The sequence below is a fragment of the Tribolium castaneum genome, chromosome 3 (genome assembly GCF_031307605.1).
Source record: "Tribolium castaneum strain GA2 chromosome 3, icTriCast1.1, whole genome shotgun sequence".
Taxonomy (NCBI): domain Eukaryota; kingdom Metazoa; phylum Arthropoda; class Insecta; order Coleoptera; family Tenebrionidae; genus Tribolium; species Tribolium castaneum.
In genome coordinates this window covers 15,689,484-15,700,579 of record NC_087396.1, presented here as the reverse complement: position 1 = coordinate 15,700,579, position 11,096 = coordinate 15,689,484, and the positions used below count along the sequence as shown (strand labels likewise).

Below are 11,096 nucleotides of genomic sequence, written 5' to 3'. Positions count from 1 at the left end.
GCTTTTGTTGTTATTGTTGACAATTTTGCTTATCTATAAGTATAAATAAAAATACTGTCTGAGATTTATCTTAGGTAAGGATCACAAAAATCACGAATAAATTTATTTATTACTAAATATACAAAAAGTCGTGCAGTTTCTTAGTGTCCACTCTCTAGTGTAAATTTCTAAAATTTTGCCGGTGTGTGTTGTTTTTTAAATGATGGGCAAAATTGTTCAAAGAGCGACGTATCTACAATGGTGAATTAGGTACCTATATTAGGAAGTAGCACAGAGGAAACGAAACTAATGTATAATTTCCAATTTCTTTTTTAGATTCTTTAACAAATAAGATGGTATAGGTATATCTACCTAAATTAGGTAGTAGGTAGGTAGACTACCTAAATTTGTTGATCAAAAAACAACATTCCAGTTTTCATGGAATAAAAATATTATAACATTTATTCGAAAATTAAATATATATAAAATACGTGTAGGTACTTATCTACCTATCCGTGCAAAAAAATTAGATAATTTTGCGTCTTTTTCATTAATTATTTCGAATACCTACCTAGATAAGATTTCTTACAATTCTACATAGATAGGGGACAGTAGGGACCCGGACCGAACCGAAATAGAACCGAATACCGGACCGGAACCAAAATTTGTAGAAACCGGAACTGTTATTTTGATTTAATTGTTTTTGACTACCGGACTGCAATCAAAATTTTTTCAGTGATCTAGAACCGGAACTGGAACCGGAACCGTTACGGCAGAACTTTTATTTTATTTGGACCATCTTTTCAATTAAAAGAAGTACTCGTAAAATTTTACTACATTAATTTGATTATAGGCATGTATAAACCTAAAAATGTAATATTATTTATTTCTTTACTCAATTATTATCAGAATGTAAAATTTATAGTTAGACCATTATTTTCAAGAAGAATAATTCTAAGAAGTTTAGTCTATAAAAAATTGAAGTTATAAACATATTTTTATAACCGGACTAGAAACGGAAACTAGACCGGAACCCGTAATCTGTTTTTTTTACTATTAGAGGAGCACCAAAATTTTCTTGCTCATCTAGAACCGGAACTGTAACGGAATTCAATATTTTTACTCATTTACAAACGGAATCGGAACTGAACCTAAAATTTTTACTTATCTGGAACTGGAATCGTAACGGAACATATATTTCATTATTTTCTGCCTAGATACTAAAATACAAGAATCTCAAAAAAAAAAATATGTCACATTTAAGGCAAAGTGTATTCGTTCTGAAGTAATTGCAAGTAAGTGTAAGTACTCGTAGGTAGGCGGATATACCTAATAACTGCAAACTATGAAGTTGCACTCAAGTAAACCTTCGGTAAAATTTACTGTTTCACAAATATCAAGACATCTTCTTGTTCTTGTCTTGCTATTGTCAAAACTGAAGACAAGAGAAAAATGTTTTAATAAGTTTTAAAAAAATTAAAAATTATAAAAGCCGTTTTTTTCATAATTTTTCAATATTCAGTTAGTTTTAATGTTTTATGCAGCAGTTAACGCGACACAGTTAGATTCTACATAATGTTTTAAAATTTTATCTCTTGCTGATTGATTGATCTTCTCTCGTAACCTACATTGTCTTTCACTCGGTTTTTTTTGTTGACAATGAATCGGTTATTTTCTAGGTACATATTATCTAAATAAGTACCTATAAACCTAATACTAACTATTGACAACAAGTGACTACCTACAGAAAAAAAGTTGTGCTTCATTGATGTAAAAAGGATTTCATCAAGATCAAAAAACATCAAGATTCTTGGCCTCAAGACAAGAATCGAATATTTAAGTAGTCAAGAACAATTTTTTTCTTCTCTTAAATTTCAAGTCAAGACAAGAATATACCGCGTCAAGTAAAGATTTTTTTTTGTCTTGATGAAACACTAGTAAAATTTATTTCAAATCTTTAGAAAAAATGATAACAGTGCATTTGTATTTTTATTTTGTGTTTTTTAGATACTTTATTCTGTCATAACACTCATAACTAATGTTAAAATTGGGAATTCATATTTAACATTTGTTTCAAACCTTAAAAAGGCAACGCATTTACATCTTCTGGGATCAAACAGGTCACAAAAACTTTCTGTGTAAAAAGGATTTTTTTTGCTGACAATTAGGACCTATATTCACCACTTAGGTACCCATAAAAAAAATGTATAAAAATTGCAAGTTAATTTTTGTATAATTTTTTTTATAAGTACCTAGTTAGGTACTTATACACAAAAATTTTATGACAAAAATTATGATACTAATGAAGATCAGTAAGTACTTAATACTTTATGCAAAATGTGAGTTCATTCCAAATAGGGCGTAAAGCATTATGTTTGCGGTAACTCTCTCAAACTTTTTAGAGGTGTCTGATAATGTTTTGCAAATACTTTTTGCACTGTTATAACTTATAAGTGAACCCTTAGTTGCCAAAAAGGCAAATTACCAAAGATAACAACTTTTTTTTAATTTACATCTACAGTGAAAATTTATTTATTGGACTACATTTTTTTATGTAAAAATAATAACTATTTCAAATGGCACCCCTCTAGCTTTCTTACAACAGCCATCCCTACCTACTGTTATTGATTGCAATTTGTTGTAATAGACCCATTAAATTTTTGTGCGTATTATTGTAAAGACAATATTATTATTAAGACGGTATAGTTGCATCATTAAATTTCCGTCACATTTTAACTTGATTCTTGTACAACGGCATTAACAGGTAGTTATGTGTTTGTTCTCAATTATAGGAAATTTTAGATTTGTATATTTTTTCAAGAATTTACTCATTTTGTTTATTATTTAGTAGGTATTTATCTATTGACAAACTTTTAAATGTGTTCTTGCACCATAATCGAAAAGAAATCGTAGATTTCTAGATAAAAGGATAAGCCAAATGCAAATAAAGTGATATCAATAGAAATATGAGGAAATGGGTCTAGCCCACAATAATAAAGCAGCATTCCCGCAAAATCCATAATTTTGTGAGAACCCGTCCTGAGCATGCACTTGGCCGCTCCACACATAAATGTAGCACGCTGAGCAATACAAAAACCACATCGGGCATTATGTTTTCATCTCGTCGCACAAGAATAGAGTTAAAAAGGTTCCATTGTTGCATGTATCCGTAACAAAACTAATCGCATACGACAGCCGGTGTGTAAATAGCCCCGTAATAGAACTTAGATGGACCGGCGATAAAGCAGCGCTCAATCGATAACGAAACGATTTATTTGCAGCCAGTTGCTCCTAAACACTTTAAAATCGATTTCCTATAAGATTAGAACACTCGAGAGTGAATGCCTCGCATTACAGAATTCCGAAATGAAAGAAGAAATGTTGTACGAGGCACACATTCAAATAAATCTCGTTGAAGGCGCCCGCATTAAGAGCGTTTCACTCGAAAGACGTAATTTCGCGATGTATACGTGAATATATTTATGGCGGATTATTCGTTTTAATCATCTTTCGCATGAGGGGGTTTGGAGTAGACGGGATGGAGCAGAAGGAGGCAGACGGGCGTGTGCACCAGGCCTCGGCATTACTATTTGCACAGCACTTGCCTCTGTTTTAGATGCTTTATTGCGAATCTCAATGTCAATATTGAACCCTCCACTCGCTTTTAGCGGCGTATCAAAATTTCACGTCCACGGACAGGTCCCAAATTAAATCCCCAACTTTCTAAACTCTTTTACACATTCCCAAAAAGTCAAGAAACTTTAATCCAATTAAAAAAAAAACAACATGTGGAATCCTACACTCTCTAGTTTTGAGATACCATTATTGACTGAACATTTATTATTTTTACTGTGCAATTATTATTTTTATTGTGCATTTATTACATATTTTTACTGATCAAAAATACTTGTCGTTTAAATAAAATACTGTGGATTTAATTGGTACCGCATTTTTTTACCTATTTGTAATGGCGATATTACAAGTTACACGTTTTAAAATCTCACAATTTGATTATTTATAGTAAACATCCTGTATGGTAAAATACAGTAAAAATATACCAAAGTAAAGCTTTTTTACAAAATTCTTACCAATATTATTATTTTCCCGTTAGGTATAAAACTTAAAAAAAATAGGTACTCAAAAAAAACAATAAATTAACAATTTTGCAACAAAAATCTTAGAAAAAGCGTTGAATAAAAAATAAAACACTTTGTTCGCATTTAGAAGCCTAAGAAATAAAAAAAATGAAAGGTAACAAACATTTAACCAAATAATAAGAGAGAAGAAAGAGACAATTGTAACGAATTAGTAACTTAGTTACTCAGAAGCTTAGTAATACCTAAGCTTCTGAAAAAGTTTAAGCCAAGTTTGAATTAAAAAAAAGTTGACTAAAACTGCAATTAAAATGTAAAAGAAACATAAATATAAAACCAAAAATTGGAAAAAATATTTTTGTGCTCGTAGCTTTTAGATGACTATTTCTAAACGAACTTTTCCGCATTGCGAACAATTTTTTTTATTAGAAGAAGGGATTGGAAAAGTGGGAGGAGTCCGTTGAGATGGAAACGATACTTTTTTCATGATAAATGACAGTTCATGTCAACTCATCAGCAAAAAAACAAGATTGTAAAAAAATAATTTTTATTTTTTTTGAGACATTCGTTACAAAAAATATTGTACCTAACTTGTTTGTAAAGTACTTTTCCTCATTCGCACTTCATGCAGCACTCGCTGCGCTCGTGCAGCAAACAAAGGGCACTTTCCAGACTCATTAGATAAATAACTATTATGTCCTATAAAAAACACTTGGGTTCTTTGTTACGGCAATACAACATTACCTTTATAAATTAATAAGAAATTAAGAAATATCTAAACAAACAACTTAATAATAAAAAATTATAAAAAAAAATTAAAAAAAGAAGAAACAAAATTAAGAAAAAAAAACAAATAACTAGTTAATAATAAAAAATAACAAACAAATTTTTTTTTTTAAAAAAAGAAGATAATCCTTTCAAAATATCAGTTATAGTAAATACCCTGTATGGCCAATAAGAAAAAAATTGTGCCAAAGATAATAACCTTGTTTACAATTGTGCAAATTTTAGTTTTTTTGCTGTTAAGGTTGAACTATACTAGGCTCACCGTCCAGGAGGGCATGCGAATGCACTAATTTGAAACACAATTTTTAAGAAAAATAATACACAAAACCGTTTTTTTACAATTATGTGATGTTCCTAGGTTCACTTATTACCTCACAGATCAGTTCTTATCTCGATTTAAATATTTGTAACCAACTTAGAACGGGATAAACACCGTAATAATCTTAATGTTTTTATGGAAAAACCTAGAGTTCAAATGGCATGAAAAAAATACAGTATTACAAGTAACTCATATACAAGACCTATACAAAAAATTATCAAAAAACATAGTACTATTTTTTAATGAAAAAATAAAATGGCTAAAAATTGAGGTTTTTTTATTTTATTTTTAAATGACACTAACATTTTTTTTCAAATTTATGTATATTGTTGCTAAGGTCCTAAGAAAATCACCATATTTTTTTCAACCAATTTGAAATTGCAGTTTTTTTAATAGAACAACAAATTAAATCACTTTTTAACCCGTTTAAACTCGGTTACAAATACTTAAAATGAAATACAAACTGACCTGTGAGGTAGTGACTGAATTTAGGAACAACATACAATTGTAAAGAAAGCATTTTGTTTATTACTTTTCTCAAAAATCCAATTTCAAATTTTGCCCTCACGCGCTTGCTTGAACAGCTCCTCTTCGGACGTTCTGAGTAACCTTAATGTTGATAGGAAAATTTCCAGAAAATTTTGAGTGTTTGCTTCATTTTTTGGTTGCTCAAAAATGGTCGAATTAAAAAAAATATGTATTATTAAAATAATGTGTTATTTTAAGCGTTCATGCATGTTTTTAACCAACTTTATAAAGAGTTCGAGAATTTACTCACAGACACGGGATGGTTAAGAGATTTTTGATACTGTATTAAAAAAATAATAGTAAAAACTTTTACATTTCTGTTTGACTTTCCCAAAAACACAACATTACAGTTAAAACCACCCCCAACTCAATGCTAATTGCGCATGAAACCCAACTGGTTCGATCAACAGATATCTGGAGAACACTTCCCATTTCGAGCGGATGTTGCAAATTACATAATCCGAAAACGATGGAGAAAACATCGCAATTCAGCATTTCGTTGTGCTTCATTGATTACTCTTTGAAAATTCGAATGCCACTGTCTTTTGCTTCGACAAAGTACCTGCCATTCAGGATGCAAGCTCGGATTAGCGATAGTAAACATCGCTAAAGTGGCAGGCGATGAATGAGCATTGTTAGTCGTAATGATAGGTTCAGTTCCTGGCACAATAGTACCTGATTACGTGAACGGAGCGTAATTGCGGGGTAGCCTTCTTAAGGGGATGTGTAGTTGAAAAATTGTGTATTAAGGGGGGCTGTGTCGATATGCTTATGACTTATTGTAAGTTTTTTGAAAAAAATGTCTTCGGACTGTTGTGGCAGTGAAGGGTTTTACATAGGAGAACGAGTGCAAAGACGATTGTTGTCAACAGCAACACTCGGAACCACTTGACGTAATGCGAGCTCTTTGATTATATTATGATAATAGAGCGGCGGTGGCGTCGGTCCGACTTGGAGCACGCTCTACTCTCTATAAGAGCTCTCTAGCACCGCTCCCAACAACGTTTGATGACCCGGCCAGAGGACTGACCGTCGGCGAGGGCCTCTCCATGACGCACGCCAGCTTACTCGTACACAACTGATAAAAACAACATTTCTTGAGACGCTGCATGAGGTGGTCCATTTGTGGACTTTTATTGAGATATTGTATTACATGACATGATTTGAATCATTTTGCAATAATTGAGTAATCGTAAACCGAGGTGTGACTTCTTTTTTGTCTCCATGATACACACTCGTTTGGGGAAAATGTCTATAATTATGGTCTTAAAAACATTTATATTTTCTTATTGAGTTTATTTTCCATGAGTAAGGATTAATAAAATTAATCATTTGAATTTTTTCTCTTTTTTTTTTTCAATAATCGATGACTAATTATTATGATTGTGATGATTAATTTTAAATCGTATTTAGGCATTTAAAGGAGAATGTCTAGATTTTTTCAAATTCCGAAAAAAGTTAAAAATCTTTAAAAGTCTAAGGTAACGTTTGAGGAATTTAATGTACCCGTTACAAAAGTTTTCCAGATGAAATGTCTCACTAGATTTTACCTAATTTTATATTGATCTAGATTACCGTTCTCTATATCTATATTTATTAGTTTTCAAGTTTTCGTTGACATGCGGAGAAATTCATTATTCAGGGCTTCTTTCGTATAAGTTTTCCAATAAATTTCTTTTGTATTTATGGAAAGTTTTAAATTGAATTTGTTGTTTACTTAATGGGAAATACCTACCTATTTCTATGTCAAATTAAACAAAACTAGTAACGAATTTTTCGTCGTCTTATAAGAAAATATCGTTTTCCACCTTCCGATTTATTAATTTATTTTTTGAAAAGAATACATGTCTTTTCTCTTGGCATACAAATAGCTCTAGGTATCCTTCTTTGTGAAAAAATAACTTCACTTGAAAACTACATATTATAGGTATACATTACAGATGAATATTGAATTTTAATATAGATTACAACAAAATTAAATTCTTCTGTATTTATTTATTTTTTTTTGTTATTAATATTTTAAGCCTTTTTTTTAATATCTGAATCTTAGGTTATAAACACTATTTTAAAACACGCTACCCTTAGCAACGTGTTTTAAATTAAAATGGTCCAACAAAAAAATTTGAATAGCACTCATACAAAAACACTTAAAGTTTTCGGGTGTCTAGGTATGCAACTCGCACACGCTCGTTGCACAACGACAGTTCTCAAACCTTAAGCATGAGTTTTCGCTCTCGTAATAATAATAACTATACAAATTTAGTTAGTGTTTCTAACTTTCAAAACACCATTAATATTTTATTAGGTAGATATCTAGATCTACCACTGGAAAACACCAAAGGGAAGACTGGTGTCTAGGATGTATGCTTTTTTTTCAGAGGACTAAATAAATATACTTATTTAAAAATAAAGATATCGACTGTTATTAAGTAAATGTATTAAGTAAATTAAAGTTATGATTTCTCGATCAAATAAAGACATGAGGTATTAGAAGAAAAGTTTAGTTCAAGTTTAATTGAAGATACAATCTTGATTTTTTTCATAAATACGTTCGAATGTAGGTGGGTAGGTTACTTATTAAGTTATTAAAGCGAGATTTTTTTAATGAGTAGATAATCATACAGCCAATCATTAAATTTGTCAACTACGTCTACTTATTTGTCTAACATACGTATAAATAATAATATTAATAATATGTTAATGTAACAATTACTAACATTAGTTATAAGTTATAAGTAAAAAACATCGCAAAGGTGTTTTATCTTTCATTCATTCAGAAATAAATTTTGGTGGTCACGCTCAAGAAACAAAAATTTTGTTCCGTTCGATAAGTGGCTCAATTATTACATTATGAAAAATGTTTATAAGTAAATGTTAATAATTTTGCTATACTAAAGCAAAGGTGCCTGCTTTGATTATGAGCCAGTTACTAATTTGAGATTTTTTTACAAGTTAAAGCTTTTTTTAAAAAAGCACCACTGTTCTATATTGTTAATAGTTTATTATAAAATCCTATACCTATCAACAGCAAGGAGGTAATGCTAGAAATCAGTGGCATACATTTCTGTGCTGTTATCGTACCTACAAATGAATAACTTATTTAGAATAAGAAGAAGGAAATAGTAACAAGATAGTATTGATTGTTGTTATTATTAATAAAGAACTAACAGTATATTTTTATTTTATATTATATTCAATAAAATGTATAAAGCGGTTGCTTATTTTCGATTTGGTTCTCTAATATGTGAAGTCTTATCCTGAGAAAGCATGTTGTCTCATATTGGGAACTAATTTTTTTAATCAAGGAAACCAAACGCTTAAACTAAAGTACAAATTTCAATCAAAATAGGGATAGACCTTTGTTAGGCAACGTTTATTTTCAAGGAAAATTATTCATATTAAAAAAAGGAACTTTGAGAAAAGGTGTTTCACCCTAGACCTACAGCTAAAAAAATAATTGTAAATTTATTAAAAATCGAACAATACAACGGACCATATTGTTTGATATCTTTTTAATCATTTAATCATAATATTAAATGGGGAAATCCCTGATTTGCTGGTGGTGTATAGAGAGACATCTATGAATTTTATTCACTTCTAAAAACTGGGTAATACATGGTAATACGGGAATCTGTAAATGCTTAGCGAATTGTCAACATGGCCGGAAAAAGGTTATGAAATACAAGCACTAAAAAATTGTTAATAACTTTAAAAAATGGCCTCTCAACTCCTTCATGTGACAAGAACACTATCAAAATTGACTTTAAATACAAAATGTCGAGTTACTAACACTTTAATTAAGTTAGAACGCGAATTACCCAAGCAGCCCCTCTTCAATCATGCTTCTCGAAACACGAATTTTTTTAACAAAAGTAAGTCAGATTGCTGATTTAAAAAAATTTATTAACTGTGTTGACTTGTAGTGCCAGCTGAAGACCTTTGGAAAGGAATCACGACTGTAAGTAATGCCGGTAAAAAACGAGGTCGTGGTAAAACCGTCTCAAAGAAAAACATTAAGGATTTGAATAGGGGCCAAATCATTGGAGTAGGTGCGTACGGGTTAATTATTTGTGGTAACGATTCTCCTATTAATGATTTTGTGTAGGAAAGGCCAATATGTTGTGGCCAGGCCTCACAGCCCCCGTAATCCGGGGAAAGGAAATAGTAGAGCAACAACAACTCCCTGAAGACCCAGAACGCCAAGCTAGACTCAACCAGTTGCGGGACCAAATGGGGACACACCGTCACGCCAAACTGAGCCCCATTGAAAGGGGCTGGTCTGGGGCGAAAATGCCGGGACGGAGCATTGGACCCCCAGATCCAGTTGGGGAAGGTATTACCTATTCCCAAACTTTTGTCATTTACAATACAGTACTATTATTTCCCTAGACCATTTTGACGGTTTCGATACTAAAGTCCTAGAATTGAAAACCGTGTTCAACATGAAGGGAAACTTCGGCCGCAAACGCCGCGTGTCTGCAACCGTTATCACCGGTAACAAGAACGGTTTGGTTGGCTTCGCCAACGGCAAGGGTGTCGAACCTCGAACAGCAATGCGCAAAGCTAAAAACCGCTCAGCACAGAAACTAATGCACATAAAAATATTCCGAAACCACACCGTCTACCACGACTTTTTCACCCAATTTGCGGCCACTAAAATTTACGTCTGGCAGAAACCCGAAGGCTACGGTTTGGAGTGCCACAGGGCTATCAAAACAATCTGCGAAGTTGTGGGGATCAAAGATCTGCACGCGAAAGTTGAGGGGTCCACAAACGTGACTTATGTAATGAAAGCGTTCCTTTTGGGTCTAGTTAGACAAAAAACGCACCAGGAAATCGCCGAGGAAAAGAAACTCCATCTGGTGGAGTTCACCAAGGAGACTGGGTGTTTTCCCACTGTGCTAGCTTCGCCGGCGCAGTGTAGAAAAGAGGATCAGCTCGGGAAAGACGAAATTTTAGATTTTACGCAATATTGTTTTGATGGGAAAGTTATCCTAAAGAAGAAGAAATATCCCCCGTTCTATACCAAGCTGAAGTCTTACGAGACTTATTTGAAGAAGCAGGAAAAGTTGAGGAATAAGGATAAGGTCAAGCTCGATTTGATTGCGCAATATGGCGAAATTAGGAGCTTTCTGACGGAGAAGTACCCCGAGTGCAGGCCGTTCAGGCGTGCAAAGAAGGAAGAAGAGCAGGAAGCGGAAGCGTAGTGTAAATAAACTAGCGAAGTTACAAATATTTGTTAATACTACTTGAATAATAAAAAATACAAGGAAAAAACTGTTTTATTATTAAATGTGATATTTTATTTATGGCTTTGGCAATTTATGGTTTTGTGGTAACCTTGGGCGATATAAATACTTTAATTGTCGATATCTGCGATAAGAGGATTA

The 11,096-nt window shown here is 32.2% G+C and overlaps 1 protein-coding gene across 1 annotated transcript; it reads left to right on the top strand.

Annotated features, from left to right (window-relative positions):
- Nucleotides 1–9,328: 9,328 nt before the first annotated feature.
- Nucleotides 9,329–10,991, top strand: LOC662683 (small ribosomal subunit protein uS5m). Its single transcript, XM_968766.5, has 4 exons — nt 9,329–9,578; nt 9,630–9,755; nt 9,812–10,039; nt 10,096–10,991. The coding sequence occupies exons 1-4, from the start codon at nt 9,422–9,424 to the stop codon at nt 10,911–10,913; spliced, it is 1,329 nt and encodes a 442-aa protein (XP_973859.2). The 5' UTR covers nt 9,329–9,421; the 3' UTR covers nt 10,914–10,991.
- The last annotated feature ends 105 nt before the right edge of the window (nt 10,992–11,096 follow it).